This window comes from Sander lucioperca, chromosome 13 (assembly GCF_008315115.2).
Source record: "Sander lucioperca isolate FBNREF2018 chromosome 13, SLUC_FBN_1.2, whole genome shotgun sequence".
NCBI classification, from domain to species: Eukaryota; Metazoa; Chordata; class Actinopteri; order Perciformes; family Percidae; genus Sander; species Sander lucioperca.
Genome location: NC_050185.1, coordinates 14,830,447 through 14,846,187, shown reverse-complemented (window position 1 = coordinate 14,846,187; position 15,741 = coordinate 14,830,447). Strand labels below are relative to the sequence as shown.

Genomic DNA, 15,741 nt, shown 5'->3' with positions numbered 1-15,741 from the left:
TAGCTGTAATTATATTATGTTTTACAGGGTTTTCTGACAGGCTTCCTCAGAGGGGTCCTTTCCGGTGTTGACGTTCCTAGCGCTAGCTGTCAGTGGAAGCTAGCAAGACTGCTATCTTTCCCAGCGCGTTATTTTAAGATTCTGTATGATTTTTTTTTTTACATTTTCCAGTCTCTATCGTAATTTTAGCCATGACTGGATTTAATCTTAAATTTAATGAACCGATGTACACATATTTTCTTTGCATTTTCTAGTGTCTTTTTGTTAAGCTGTGCTCAGAATTAAGCGTAGCTGTAGCTGGCTAGCTTGTTGTTAGCTGCGGACAAATCTGGTGCAGACAGGTTTTGCACTGCAGACACAGCTTCTCTTGTTTGGAAGTCATTGTTCATGGGCGGAAAGTTGTATTGTATTCAAGGACTGTAAAGACCATGCAACTTTATTACAGAGCCAATGATTTACTGCGAATATGCAATACTTTAAATTATGCTTTCGCAGCATTATGAATTTCAATTAGTAACGTTGGCTCAGTAACATAGTATTTAGACTTAGTCATCCGAATGCATTTTTATCTTAAATCACCTTATCTGTATTGTTAAAAGTGTACTTACCAACTTCGTGGTATAATAACTGTTTTCATTGACAAGAGGCGGGACGTTTGTTTAAATTAACAAACATGGACAAGAAATCATTTGATATTGTCTTGGATGAGATAAGAAAGGTAATGAATGCCTAATCCCAAATGTTTTGTCCGATTTAAGATTTGAAATCGTCTAAACTTCTGGGTGTAGTAATTCTTTATTCTGTGTTTCAGTGCGTCCTGACCGATCAGCGGATCAAAGCCATAGAGCAGGTGCATGGATATTTCTCCAGTGAACAGGTAACTGTCCAAACAGCACCACTGTCATTTTATTTAGTTTACCTCTCAGTTGGTCCGCTGTGAGAAAGTCCCAGAATCTCTAGCTCACCACGTGCTGTATTTTACCACACTAGATAGACAGGGTTCCCACACCTTGTGCATGTCACAAAGCTCTTAAACGGTCATTAATTGAAAACTTAGTCCCCAAATGCATCCATATGCCTCATGTTAGAATTTGATAGTACTGCTAGTTATTGACATACCTTATAACCAATGCTGCATATGGTTAGAATTGAATTCTTAATTACATGGATTTTGTGTGTTATATTTAGTTAGATTAATTCTTACTGAGGATAAATGTGTATTTGCAATTGTTGTCATGCGAAACAAATAAAGTTGGTAGTCAAAATTGTCATGGTCTTTTATACTAATTCCATACTAGAGCCGTCCATCTTGTGTTATGTTGTTATTACATGCATTGTACGTTATTGCAAGTTGTAACACTGTCTCGAACATCTGCAGGTGATGGAGATACTGAAGTATTTCTCATGGGCAGAGCCACAGATCAAAGCAGTTAAAGCTCTGCAGCATGTGAGTAATATGTGTTTTAAGTCATCGGCAACATAAATATGTTTTCAAAAATGGATATAATTAAATGTGTAAAAACTACAACATCAACATTAGTGAAGCTTTAAAAAGTTATCATTTTGTCTCAAATTGCCACCTCTCTCTGTCATTGGTATGTTTTAAAGTGTTAGTTAAATATGTTTCTCCTTCTGTTGCCTTTAGAAAATGGTTGCAATCCCTACAACCAAAGTTGCAAATATCCTGAATTGCTTTACCTTCTCAAAGGACAGACTGGTTGTCCTGGAACTAATAGCTTTGTGAGTACATTTTGAAAATGCATTGAAGCACCCTGAATGTACTTTTAACACTATACCAAATGTTGTAATATCAGCATTTTTGGTTCAGCTAATTGGTTACTTGTTTGATTTCTGTTCCCATACAGGAACATTTCAGATGCTCAAAATTATCGTCCTGTGGAGGATCTGTTCCGCATACACTTGTCTGAGAAGAAGCGTGCTCGCAGGATACTAGAGCAAGTAAGTTCACCTTTACAAGTTCAACTTCATGGTGTTGTTTGTGTTCTAGGTAGGTTAGCATAGGAACCATATCTGCTACTCTTATGTCTTGGTATCAAAAGACCTTGTGGAATCACTTTAGGAGCCATAGCCCCAGGAAACAACTGTCGCTTTGCGAGATGTAGAGGGACTAAGCGATAGATGTACCTAAAAGATAATAATGCGATCGAAAATTAGCTTTTAGAACAGCGGTGTTTATGTTGACAAACCTAATAATTATAATATTTTTAATGCATACTGTAAACACAAGCAAACACACACACACAATTTCTAAACTAATACTACTTCTGTGTCACTAGGTATGTAAGGTTGGCTGCAAGGCTCCTGTAGCCATGATCTCCTCCTGTGGTATGATACCAGGAAATCCATACCCTAAAGGCAGACCCAGTCTGGTCAGTGGCACATTCCCTGTAAGTATGTACATGGTTTGTGTTGAGCTTTCCTGAACCATCACCAACTAAGGATAGACATAAAGATGTAGATTGTATTATTTATTTTTGTATGTAGGTCCCTACTTGGTCCACCTCCATGTCTCAGGGTATTAATGAACAGAACAAAAGGTGTATTTCTTTGTCTTGTGATTTTAATTGAAGTAGACAGCAAAAAATTGGAAGATGGCACTTTTTTTTTTTCTGCCTAAATAAGCCTGATCATGTAAAAATGTATTTTCTTTATGATCACAGGGAATCCCTCCAGTGAAGAAAGAAGGCGAGAAGAAAGATGACACTTCTAACAATCTTGATGGGAAAGGAATTTCTGCTCGTATTATTGGACCATTCAAACCTGTAAGCACTAGAATGGGAATCACTGACTAGGATAATGTAACAGTTCCAGGTTGCCCCAGAAAAACCTGATAACAGAGTGACGAGGCCTTACATGGCTAATTACATTAAGCGTGATTAAAAACTTCAACCTACATGACAAGCCATGGTATATAAGTTAATTATTGACTGTGGTTAGATTACTGAACTGACTGGAGTAAAGGCATACACATACAGAAACAAATTAGTCAGATATGAGTAAGAACACACACAACGGTCATCCTTCACATTTAGATGCAAAGCATAGAAATGGACTTTCACTGTCCTCCAGCTATTTCTATATAATGTAAATGTTCTGATGTCTGATGAGGCTATGAAATATGTTTGACTTTTGCTATTTATTAATAACCATCTTGGAAAAAATTACCACCATCTGCTGCATAAAAATGTCTCATTTGTTGGGCTTTTAAGTGACCATCCAGAGCAGTGGTTTGATCTTCCATATTTTTCTTTTTGGTCTTATCCTTGATGTAATTAACCTGTTAGTTGCCTTATATTACCTTTTGAAAACACTTGCATTACAGATTCTCAGAATTAGACAGAATGTGCTCATCAGTTAAGTGTTTTTGGTGTGTAGGTATGTATAAGTTTTTTTTATTTTTTATTATCCTTTTCTAGTTTCCCTCAACCTACAACCCTCATCGGCCTGTGCCCTACCCTATACCACCGTGCCGACCCCATGCCACCATCGCACCAAGTAAGAAACAAACCACTTACACATACTTATTCCTACCTTCCCCCGCCCTACCCTGTAATCCCACACTGTTTACAACTTGCCAATAATAAGAAAACAGATATGGAAGATGGAAGGTTCTCAGACAATTGAGGAATTTAGTTTCAGGTACAATTAGGATTTTTTTTTTTTTACTGCCATCTGGGATTGTTTGAGGTGTAGTTAGTAGTGGGATGCGTTGTGTGTGATTCTTACATTTGTGTGTGTTTATGTGTGTGGTGGACGCTGTTAATATTTGCAACTGCTACTCAGGTGCGTACAACAACGCAGGCCTTGTTTCTGTGGGAGGGGTTATTACAACCAGTGTGCCCCCTCCCCCCTACAACTCCACCCACAAAGTAGCAGGTATGATTCGATGGAAGCTTGTGTGTGTGACAGCAAATAGACACTTTGAAGCTTGCTGCCTAACTACCTGGCATGCTGCTTACCTGCGCTTCTCAAGTTTAAGGCCTTTATCAGGTGAAGAATGTGCTTCTTACTTCTGGAATGCACTGAGTGACCAGAAAAATACATCCCCCTTATATTTTAATGCAATCCAATACAGCTGTGTATTGGATTCCTTAATTTATAAGTGTTAGAGAGATGTCGATTTAATTCTGCAATCATTTTCGGGGGGTGTTGCCGTATTAGATTACATCCAATGCAACCACATTTCTGTTATATTTGATATAATCCAGAATTTGTTCTTCTCCAAATATGTAGGTGAAGTAGACAAAATGGAAAAATTCTATTTCAATACTTGTCAATATTATACAATGCAATACAACACCCCAGAATGGTATCAACACACAAACAACTAAAACAGTGGTCATAAACATATTTCTTTTGCAAGGCTGTTGTATTGCATTGCAGGTGTCAGTTTTCTGGTCAGTCGGTGTAGAAGTAGGCCTATGCTTTGGTGAATTGTGAGGACAGGTCTGTGGTTGCCTGGACTGGAAATAGCTTCAAACTAATGTCATTAATGTTTTTCTTTCTGGAATCATGCTGTGTGCTAGCATTTAACATGCATTGCTTGGGTTAACGTATTGTTTTTTTTAAACGCACTGTCTCATCAGTTTTCACAGTTGAAATACATCTTTTAGGGCCTTTGGGGAGATATGTGGTCATACGCATAAAATGTCTCAAGGTGTATTAAATTGACAAATGTGAGATAAGCACACTGTGTGATGAAAGTGAATTTAAGGTTACCAAGCAAAATGAGTTATTTAAACATTTCCCCAAAGGTAAAAAGAAGACATATTCCAATCTTGAAAATGTTTAGAATTTCCATGTAAAAAGTTGCTCGCAGGGATGCTCTCTGACTATTCCTCCTTGCTGTGTCTCTCCTCTCTCTCTCTTTTTTTTTTAATAAATGTGAGTGTATTGCTTCTTTTACAATAGTTTGGGGTGTTGGGTTTTAACCTATTCTGTCTGTTTCCTGGATTGAAAAATGTTTTCAAAAAAAACTAGTGATCAGAAAATATGCAACTATGTGGTACTTTTTAAATAAAAAAATGTTTCTTCTTTTCGTAGTTGATTGTAACATCATGTCATGTAATAGCAGTCTTCATTTTTAGATTACCTTTTTCACCAACTCTGATCTTTTTCTCCCTCCAGGTTATGCCAGGCCAGGCAATCTGCAGAACACCACACCTGGAGTCAACAGCGGGCCCCTCTTCATTCCTCATGGATCCACACCTTCTACTCCTGTCCCACCCCAGACTTCTCCTGCTCAGCCGCCTCCCACAACCCCTATAACACCAGTTTTCCCTGGCATGGTTCCGTCTCACAACCCAAATGCCCCCTCTCCCTCCCCTGCTCCATCCCCATCTGTGATTAAAGCAGGTCCACAGACCTCCAGTGGCCATGCTACACCGACACCCTCATCTGTCATTAAAGCCCACACCCCTTCAGGCACCCCTTGTGGAACTCCTGTCCCCGGCAGCGGGGGTTTCTCCCCTTCCCCCTTCCATGCCGTTTCCCGACCAGGCACCCCTGCCACCTCCCGCAGCGGCCCAGACCCCTTATCTCAGACGAACTCCATGGGCTCAACTCAGCAGAGGGTTTTTTCCCAGTCCACAGACCACCAGTCAGGTCTCACTCACCCTGGCATACACCCACAAGCAGGTAACCCCTCTGGGTCAGTGATCCGAAGTTACACCCCCTGTGGACCATCCACTCCAGTTATTCCGAGTTGTTCCACCCCGGGCCCCAGTCCCAAACTCTCCCCAGCTCATTCTGCACAGATTCAGGCTGCCATGGCAGCTGGAGTCCTCAACAGACACACTGGGGGTAGCAACAGTGGCAGTAACAGCCCTGTGCCCTCTGCTTTCAAGGGCACCTCTCGCTCTGGCACACCCTCTCTTAGCTCTCTTGTGGTTCCAGGTTCTGCCCAGGCTGCCTTGGCTCGTTCTTTGGGTCTGTCACACCCCTCAGGTTCTCCTCAAGTCTCTCTCTCTAGTCCTGTTGCTATCAGCGGCTTCCAAGCTCTGTCCTCCAGCCCAGCAGCCTCTCATTATCCTTGCCTATCCCCCTTTTCCTCCCTTTCTTCCTCTCTCCCTCCTTCCTCCATGGCTTCGTCCATGCCCGCAATGCCTCCCACTACTAACATTTCTAACCATCCACCAACCTCAATCTACCCAGGCCTGGCTCCCAACGCTGCCCCAGGTGGAGCCTCCCCTTTCGGTCTGGGCCTCACCTCTGCCCCCTCCATATTCCAAGGCCTTGCGCCTGGTCCTAGCCCCGCTGCCTTCGCAGGGTTGGGAGTTTCAGGAGGGCACGGTGCTGGGAGCCCTGTGTTGTCTTCATTCCTGGGACTGCCAGTAGCCTCTTCATCCTCAGTAGCATCAGTGGCACCACTGCAGGCAGCAGCAGCGGCAGCAGCAGCCGCAGCTGGAGTTCCATCATCATCGCCAGTTTTGCCAGGCTTTGCGTCTGCTTTCAGCTCCAACTTCCAGCCTGGGTATGTGAGCTTTCAACATTTTTACTGGCCAGTATACAGAAGCCATGTTATATGGATAATCTAAAATTAACCTGTTGATTTTATATTGATCTCCTGATATTATTTAATTTAGCCTACATGAAAATACCATAGCAGCTACTCTATTTTAATGTACTGTAGGTGTGTGTATGCCAATTTTGCTGGCTGTTACAGTAATTCTATTTTGTCTTCCATTTCTAGTAACCACAGTAGTTAGTAATTTGAACATATGACATTGATTTACACTTGCTTGTAAAATGGCTGAAAAAAGGGCGTCATAAATCATGTACATTGATTTTCCACTTTGGGTTTTATAAGTGGAAACACTGCACCTACAAGTGCAAAGTCCACTTGTATTTCTACTCTGGAGTGTCGGGCCTATACTTTGGTTTGTGTTGTTCTTTGGCAGTTGGCTACTAGGTGATTATTGTCAGCCATATATTTAGTAAGTTATCTTGTCAGTGAAGTGTTGAACAAGCACAATACTCACCTTTTGCTGACATTTTACACACTCAAGAGGTGGGTGACGTCTTTCTTGCAAGAGCTATTAACTGAGCAAGCAAGTTATACTTTTTTAATATTTATACCTGGGGAATGGCAACATAGTATAGTAAAGTATGAAAAAATATAAACATTATTATAATTCAAATAGCATGTGTATTCTGTGTGTTAAAGGTTGAGCAGTGGACTCCAGCCTCCAGGAAGTAGTGGGTTCCCTGGCTTGCTGTCCTTCCCTGGGGTACCAGGCTTCTCTCCCTCTGCTTCCCCTGCTACCCTCGGTGGCCTCCACAACCCAACCATGCAGTCTGCTCTGCTGCAGGTAGAGACACACACACACACACACACACACACACACATATACACACTGTACTCTGGCAGAGTAAAATCATTTAAATGTCAGTTTGATAAAGCCTCTCTGCTACAAAAACACTGCTTTTCTTTGTCTTGTTCCAGGCTCATCCCACATCTGCTTTGGAGAGCTTTCCTCCTCAGCCCAACAGTTTCACCAACTACCCTCCAGGCCCAGGAAACCCCTTTCCCCTCCAACCAGGCCTGCACCCACAGCTGGGTTGGCAGTGAAACCCACAATACACTTTGAAACATTGAGTACACTTACACAACGACCCTTATCATACACCCTGCCCTACCCTTCAGCAGTTGAGACGTTTAATTTTAATTTCGCCTTGAACCCTGAAGGGCACAGAACGGGTTGGAGAGTTTCAGTAATGTATTATGTTACAGCCAGGAGAATGACTTACTACTACAAGAAACACTATTGTGAATACAGTGAAATAGTGTGTGGGGGAGATAGCATATTTCCTATATTATTCATAGTGAACAGTTGTAAATATCAGTTGTCAAAGTTGTTAGGTTTTACAAGTAGACCGTTACTGGTTTCAATGTTAGCTGGACTTGGCTGTTTTTAATCAAGTTTATCGACATTTATTAGTGAATAATGAATTATAGAAATGAAATTGAAAAATGTACATGATATCATGTAATGAATTGACACTATCCTCGTGTAGTATTTCATGTCCAGTCTCAGTGAAACAGACATGCGTGATGAGACATGATACTGATTGATTGATTGTCCTGAATTGAATATTGTATTATGACATGACATTGTTAGGTGAGCTGTATGGCGCGGTCATATTTTGAAGTGGGCACCCCATAAATATTTGTAATCCTCGTGCTGTGTCAAGGGTGGGAGTGCAGTTCATGTCTGTGTTTCAGTGAACACACACTTGTGGCTGTCAGCAGTTTACTGTGATTCACATTTCATATGTTTACAAATTTCTTTGAAACGATGCCGCCCTGCTTATGCTATTATTACAGTATTTGACCATATATACTGTATGCAGATGTTTCTGAGAACAAGCATTTGTTGATTGATATATGGACTTGAGATAAAAAAAATGTCTGTGTTCTTCAGCAATGCTTTGCAACATAGTGAAAACTGTCATTTTACCTCATTTACTGTACACCTCAGTCCGCTAAGAGACAGTTGAGAGTAATAGACACATTGTTGGTTGCCCTTGGTTCTTTTGTCTGTTTTGCCCTTTTTTTGTATTTGCACCTGTTTTATTATTTGTCAGTAAACTGCTGGTTGCTTTAGCTGTTGCTGTTTTCTATTCTGTGCGATGCCATGCCTATCAGGAAATATACATTTACATTATTATTAATTATTATTATTCAAAATAATATAAAGATAAATATTGACAGCTAGACATGCTATCCTATAGTTGAAGGCCAGATGTTAAAGAAGTAACAATCATCACATATTTATGTCACAATCAAAAGAGGCTGAAAAGTCTGATAAATTGCGAGTGCACTAGGTTAAAAATGCTAATTAATGTGGCAAATGGACATACTTTATTGTACCAGCAAAGTTCAAAAGGTTAAAGTAAAGGTTCATGGTCAAAGAAAGACTTAATTAACAGGATAATTGTTAAATATTACAAAGTACAGCCTCAACAGTGACCAGATAATATAATCTGTACTGAAGGCTGTGGTAAACATATACCTTAATTGATAGGCAATTATTGTTTTATTTTCTGTTATTTTATCCAACCCAACAGTTTTACAGCCTGCTTATAGTCATTTAGGGCACATCTTACTTATCATGAGCGTCTGTAATATTGCTAAACACACAGGTGATGCAATCAGTCATTTGTCAATTAGTCATGAGACTTAAACACCAGTCATGGGATCTCAATGGAGCAATTTCTTTTTCCCATCATTCAGAATTTTCCATTTCCATTCGTTATCTCCTTAACCAAACCTATTATTAGTGAATATCATTTTATTAATTATGCATATAAAAAGGTTTTTCAGTTACTTCATTTATTTCAAGGCATATTATCTGATCTTTATAATTGTTCTTTATATAACTTTGCTATTTGTAAGAATGTGTCTATTTCGTCAGCAGCAGAATTGCAATATAAATGCTTATATTTATTTAATTTCTTTTATTTAAGTAATGTTACGAATTAGTCCTTTACCTTGCTATTTATTCTAAAGGAAAATAATGTTAATGTAACAAACATGGTCCCATGTACTACAGCAAGTGTACAAGACATTTTGTTCACCCCAATCAACAAATGATGGCCTCTGTGTTTTGAGTTTTCCCTATCTGTATTTATTCATTCAATTTAACTCATTTTTACAGACACCATAAAGCATTGATAACCATGATTGGTTCTCTACAAAAAGAGCTGTATTCAAACAATAGAATTGAATCCAGTTTTACAGAGACAAATGAGCTCGTTTTTGGATATCCACAGATGTTGAAGTGAAATAAGGGAAAGTGCAGCATTGTATTCTGCATCTCTACTTTCTACAAAGAAATGCCATCAGTACATTATTTCTTAATATTTTGGGTTGGGACTGGTAAGATTGACTATGCAAAGACCCTATTTGGCAATGACAGCTGCATTATGAAAAAAAAAAAACCATTCATTTAATATCCTATATTATTCTATGTTACCAGTATTTTAAATTACCTCCATTTATATGCAAAAAATAGGATTTCTTTTTCTTTCATGAAAAGTCAGTATTTGATAAACATTGAGATTATAGATTCCTGTTAGCATCATGATAATTGTATTTGTTGATGATCAACTCAGCGTCGGAACCACACCTACACTTCTGAGCGACATTATATTGCAGCATTACAGCTTTAAAAGGCTGGGTGACTCCCTCCTCATCAGATACACTTCAACAAACTCTCTCCACACGCTTCCTCTCTCAGTTGTAACCAGCACATGGAAATGGAGGACCAAATGGAAAGCCAGAAGAGAAGAGGAATAAGCAAAGAGGATTTAATATGTAAGATAAACCACATTTCTTTTGTCTGTCTTTGCTTCTGAGCTTTAATGTTACTTCACTACTTGTGTTAAATATTACCAACACCAGACTTGGTGTAAGGCTTAGATCAACAATGGAGTTGTTTACTCTTCCCTGAAACACAAGTTCCATGTTGAATGTTACCATGACATTGTCAGTTATGTGAGCGAGAGTGTATTATGTATTATGTATGATGTATACGTAGGAGCTCACCTGTGTAGCAGGAAAGCAGCCAGAGAGGCTGGGGCAAAGTAGAACTCCATCGTCATAGAGACAGAAATCGCATGAGTCACTGAGATAAGAGTCCTGAAAGCATGTGACTCTAAGTGTTTGTGTGCGTCTCCCTTTATATGTGTGTTGCTCTGTGAAGTCAGGTGAACAAGGAGCTGCCATGTCACACATGTTGGGTTTGGCTTGGGTGTAAATGTGCCTAATTTGGTTGCTGATAATGGCTCCTTTTCATATCACATCATGTTGAAGCATAATTACAGTACTTTCCAAATATTTGTTATCACCAACCTGTTGGACAGGATCACGTAACATAGAAGGCTGTGTGTACACATCCTTTACATGCGAACACGTTCACTCAGGTGTTTGTTAGTGACGAGGCACAAATCAACAAACATCATTGGGTGCACATGTGAAGATTTGTGTACAGTTCCAATTATAATTCTTCCATCCAAAGAAACCCACAGGTTTTGGTGCTATTAAAACCTATTTAATTGAAAACAAATACACATATTTATAATGAAGATTGGTACAGTGTAAACTAGGATTATGTTTCAGCAATCCTCATAAACTACGCAAGGGTTTTTCCAGTATCTACCATAGATTATGTGGAACAAGGGAAGCAAAGTTGCAAGGTTCTCTAATGTGCAACAGTGCTCCATTGCAGTTTATTGCAGTGGTAAAATGTCCTTTAGTTCAAAAACAGGAAACCACATTTTATGTGGTTTGACCTAGAAAGAGTAATGTTGCTTATAGCACAACGGAAATCATAACCAAAGCAGTACAAAGACCATAAAGTACAAAGTATATTAAAATATAATCCGCATATGATACTGCATGGTGCTGAGGTATAAACCATTGAGTCTAAATGTGCCCTTGATATGTGTGTATACATTCAATTGAAAGCTGTTTTGTCTATAACCACAAGGTAAACACTGTGACCACCAGGGATTCAGTGTGAAATTGAATGACTTTGTTCCAAAACATACACAAATAGAAACTGAACTACAGTCATTTAAGCTGAAAACTATGACATGGTACAACCTTTCCCTCACTTAAAGACTCATGTTATTACCAAAGCAGCACTCCAGAGATAATGTTGCATGGGTAAACATTTAACTTTTTGCACTTATGGTGTGAGAGTTTCTCATAGTGTTAACTGTGAGTTTATCTGCGTGTGAACTGCTAGTATCAGTGTTAATAAATAATGTTCTATTATGATTTTGAGGACAAAATGAATACCATTATGTGTAGTGTGTTGGCCTTTTTTTAGCAGTTAAGGGTTGAAAGAGGGCCTAAAGATATCCTCCACTTATGATCCACTTACAAAGGGATCCAAAGTAATTTCACACTCTGATCTGTGAGCTTCTGGACCGATGTTTATATTACCCCTCATTATGCCCCAGTGAATCAGATCTTGTTTCTCCTTGCAAACCTGTTCACATCTCTTACTTTGCTATAACAAGGAGGCTTTCCTCTCTATTTCATATTTCTTTGAGGGATTTCACAGTGTGCCAAACAGATTCAAACACACACTGTTGTCCCTCTCTCTAGCTGAACGGACAGGGTCTTTGGGATGCGTTGGTTGGATCCTAGTCATACTCTCTGGCATCTTCACAGCTCTTCTCTTCCCCATCACCATCTGGTTTTGTCTGAAGGTGAGTGAACTCAAAAAGTCAGCACAGCAGGTTAGAGTGCAGAAACTGATATTTCCTTTATTGCACATCTGAATGTGAATTGAGCTTGTGCTGTGGTCATCCTGTTGTTATTGCAGATTGTTCAGGAGTATGAGCGCGCAGTTATCTTCAGACTGGGCCGCATTACAGACAGGAAGGCTAAAGGACCAGGTAGAAACACTCACAATTTCTATTTGATTTTTTTTTTTTTTTATCAACTGTATAATTTGTGGTTTAAGAAATGCGTAATTTTAAATCTTTGATGCAAGATAGTAATGTAATGTTTTATTTTTTGGAACTGAAAATTCAGGCTTTCTCCTGTTTGTCCATAGGAATTTTCTTTGTTATGCCGTGTACCGATTCCTTTGTGAAAGTGGATCTGCGAACAGTTTCATTTGACATCCCACCGCAAGAGGTAGGGGTGGCACAAAGAACAACACCAAACTGTCTGAGGGGAAATTATTTTAATTAAAATCTGTGGACACACACATGTATTTCTACTCTAGATCCTGACCAAAGACTCAGTTACAGTTTCTGTGGACGGAGTGGTGTACTTCCGGGTCAGTGACCCCATTGCCTCTGTGGCCAACGTGTCTAATGCTGACTTCTCCACCCGTCTGCTGGCTCAAACCACCCTGAGAAATGTCCTGGGGACTAAGAACCTGGCTGAGCTCTTATCTGACCGTGAGGGCATCGCTCACAACATGCAGGTACTGGAAACTATCAGGCGGGCATATCTGAACCCAGATATCATATCCGTCCTGTTCATAGGTGTTTGATGGTTGCTGAAGGTTTCTCTCAGTGGAGGGCACCACCTCATTTTCAAAAATTGTGAGACATTTGGATAAATCATTTTTCTTTGAATTTGTATTCCTAATGGACAGCTTTATAGGTGAATTTCATCTGTGGATGGTATGCTATAAACAATCAATTACACTGTAAGCTACAGGTGTGAGCTCTCCCTCTTCCTGTCTCTTCCAGTCCAACCTGGATGAAGCCACAGACAACTGGGGCATCAAGGTGGAGCGTGTGGAGATTAAAGATGTGAAGCTGCCACATCAGCTGCAGAGAGCCATGGCTGCCGAAGCAGAGGCTACACGAGAGGCCAGAGCCAAGGTCAGGCCATGTAGCATGACACATACAACACATGCATATACAGTGTCATACAATAATTTACTGTAACACACAATGTGCGTTATTTTCAGGTGTATTATTTTAGGCTAATTAATTAAATTGTGTGCCATCCTAATCTGTCTTTCCTGATGTGCGTATAGGTGATTGCAGCAGAGGGTGAGATGAATGCATCTCGTGCCCTGAAGGAGGCGTCCCTCGTGATCGCAGAGTCTCCGTCAGGCCTGCAGCTTCGCTACCTGCAGACTCTCAGCACCATAGCAGCAGAGAAGAACTCCACCATCATTTTCCCCCTGCCCATGGATATCATATCTCACTTCATGAAGAAGTGATACCTCAGTTTGCTCATCCTCTAAAGTCACTGCTTAATGAAACATTAATTGGATGGGATCAGGATACATGCCTATGGCTCCTTGGAAAATAAACTGTTAGGGTGCAAGATAATGCTATTGTTGTATGGTCGCCATTTTTTCAGACTGATCATGGAAATGGTTAGTCACGCTGTGACCAGGCCAGGCCTGCTAACCAATGGGATTTTGATTTAAGCCATAGTAGTCAGCATGGTTTACATTTCCTTGGCAAAATGTATTATGAAACTACCATGGTATGTTGTTAAAACTATAAAATAGATAGTGTCTCATTCATAATAGGCTATTATATGATGTAATTTTGACCAGTTACATATTTTGATACTGAAATAAATGTAAAATGTTTAAAACAAACTCTTGAAGTCTTATTCTCAGTCATACAGCTTACAAAGCTTCTGTTGCATTGACTCTTGAATCCCTCATATTCAATATTGGTTTATGTTTTTGTCACTTCGCTGGCATAGAATGTGTTAAAGATGTAATCTGTTCACCATTGAACAGTATTCATAAAAAAAACCTGTGCTTCTCCTTTGAAATAAGCATACTCTGTAACACTTTATAATAACCGTCATTAATACATTTTAAATTGGTAATCATTAACAAATTCTTAATATACTATACAACATGTTATAATCTGTGCAACAATAAACTCAATCAAATCAGTCATCTGCATCCATTTACCATTACAATATTTATATGTTTCACATAATGGACACCAGCAGCTGTAGGGGCTCAATTAACCCTGTGTGTGTCATACAAAAAATCTTGAAAATCCATGAAAAGATTTTTTTTTTTTACTTTTTCACAGCCATCACAAGTGCTGGTATAGCAATTAAAGATCTACTTAAAAGTCTATTACTTTACTGAAAAACCGGCAACCCAGAAATGCGATTCTTCACATGTAAAGATGTAGGTAAAAGGTTACATTTACTCAACCTGTACCTTAACAGAAAACCCTAACACATGCTCCCATTAGCAATGTTGCTGTGACTGCCAACAGCCAACACAGATTTACTCTCATCCCTTCTCACTGGCCTTGTTTATTTACAGCGGCTCATTTCCATGTGTAGTCTGAACGGCTTTGTTTGTTCATGTGCGAGTAAATCACTGAGATTACACTGTATTATACTGTACTTTTCAATGAAAAAGCCAGATGAAAGAATAGGACCCTGAGGGTAAGTTAGTCAGTAGAGTACAGTACAGGAGGCAGCTATGACAAACTGTATGCTATAAAATAATTCTCATTTTTATATACCGAAGGTTGGTTTCTCTATTGTATTTTATATAAGTGGAAAATGATCCTGGGAAATATCTTGAGTGTATAATGTTCTGTAGAGAAGCTATACAAAAGAATTTCTAATCTAAATTTAGAAAATAATTCCCTGAACGATATATTCTTGCACACGGAGAATTCAGTGTAGCTGTAGATAATCCTAAAGGATAAAAAGTGTCATTCAGATAAAGAAACAAGAAGCATCAGAAAAAGGTTATGAAGAGGTTAACACAGGATTAGAAAGGGCGACACTCATCTTTGCAACACAAGTCACAAAGGGGTAAACAGGGGGTTAAGAAGACTTTCACAGTACATGCTTGCTTAATTAGCAAAATACATGTAACAAATAAATTAAATATAAAGATTTAAAAAAAAAAAAAATCCACAACATTTAAAATAGTGATTCCTGTGTTAGGTTTCCCACCCCCCTGTAGCGTTGAGCTCCCTGGTAGCTGTGTGTTTTTGTTGTTGCTGTTGAGCTATACAGACACAACAGACTGCACATTCCCGATGAGGTAAATACAAAATGGCAGACGTAGTTTTTGCAAGTAGACCTGAGGGATCCCAAAGTGAAGAGTAGCTCGATGGCGAGACGCTGCAGGAAGACCTGGCAAAAGTTTGAACATTAGGTTGTCTGGATTTTGCAGGTAAAATGGCTGGGGTTCCAGGTAGGGTTGTCCCACACGAGTAAAACTACCATTGTTGAAC

The 15,741-nt window shown here is 39.5% G+C and overlaps 2 protein-coding genes across 3 annotated transcripts; both read left to right on the top strand.

Annotated features, from left to right (window-relative positions):
- Nucleotides 1-68: 68 nt before the first annotated feature.
- Nucleotides 69-8,626, top strand: proser1 (proline and serine rich 1). Of its 2 annotated transcripts, XM_031319998.2 has the most exons (12): nucleotides 69-718; nucleotides 812-877; nucleotides 1,379-1,447; nucleotides 1,646-1,740; nucleotides 1,866-1,959; nucleotides 2,298-2,408; nucleotides 2,682-2,783; nucleotides 3,438-3,516; nucleotides 3,805-3,897; nucleotides 5,149-6,493; nucleotides 7,187-7,331; nucleotides 7,466-8,626. In XM_031319998.2, exons 1-12 carry the CDS (start codon nucleotides 674-676, stop codon nucleotides 7,589-7,591), a joined length of 2,370 nt encoding a protein of 789 aa, XP_031175858.1. In that variant the 5' UTR covers nucleotides 69-673; the 3' UTR covers nucleotides 7,592-8,626. The 2 variants fall into 2 exon arrangements, with proteins under 2 accessions (XP_031175858.1, XP_031175859.1); XM_031319999.2 differs by lacking the exon at nucleotides 3,805-3,897.
- Nucleotides 8,627-10,151: 1,525 nt separating this feature from the next.
- Nucleotides 10,152-14,114, top strand: stoml3b (stomatin (EPB72)-like 3b). Its single transcript, XM_031320001.2, has 7 exons — nucleotides 10,152-10,339; nucleotides 12,140-12,243; nucleotides 12,360-12,432; nucleotides 12,594-12,676; nucleotides 12,768-12,971; nucleotides 13,243-13,377; nucleotides 13,536-14,114. The coding sequence occupies exons 1-7, from the start codon at nucleotides 10,276-10,278 to the stop codon at nucleotides 13,722-13,724; spliced, it is 852 nt and encodes a 283-aa protein (XP_031175861.1). The 5' UTR covers nucleotides 10,152-10,275; the 3' UTR covers nucleotides 13,725-14,114.
- The last annotated feature ends 1,627 nt before the right edge of the window (nucleotides 14,115-15,741 follow it).

What these genes read in the sequence shown, in the direction of transcription:
- proser1 (XM_031319998.2), top strand. Translation starts at nt 674, where the DNA reads ATGGACAAGAAATCATTTGATATTGTCTTGGATGAGATAAGAAAG. An exon ending in GTCCTGGAACTAATAGCTTT is followed by an intron (nt 1,741 to 1,865) that starts GTGAGTACATTT and finishes GTTCCCATACAG; the next exon opens with GAACATTTCAGATGCTCAAA. An exon ending in AGCTCCAACTTCCAGCCTGG is followed by an intron (nt 6,494 to 7,186) that starts GTATGTGAGCTT and finishes TGTGTGTTAAAG; the next exon opens with GTTGAGCAGTGGACTCCAGC.
- stoml3b (XM_031320001.2), top strand. Translation starts at nt 10,276, where the DNA reads ATGGAAATGGAGGACCAAATGGAAAGCCAGAAGAGAAGAGGAATAAGC. An exon ending in AAGCAAAGAGGATTTAATAT is followed by an intron (nt 10,340 to 12,139) that starts GTAAGATAAACC and finishes CCCTCTCTCTAG; the next exon opens with CTGAACGGACAGGGTCTTTG. An exon ending in CCATCTGGTTTTGTCTGAAG is followed by an intron (nt 12,244 to 12,359) that starts GTGAGTGAACTC and finishes TTGTTATTGCAG; the next exon opens with ATTGTTCAGGAGTATGAGCG.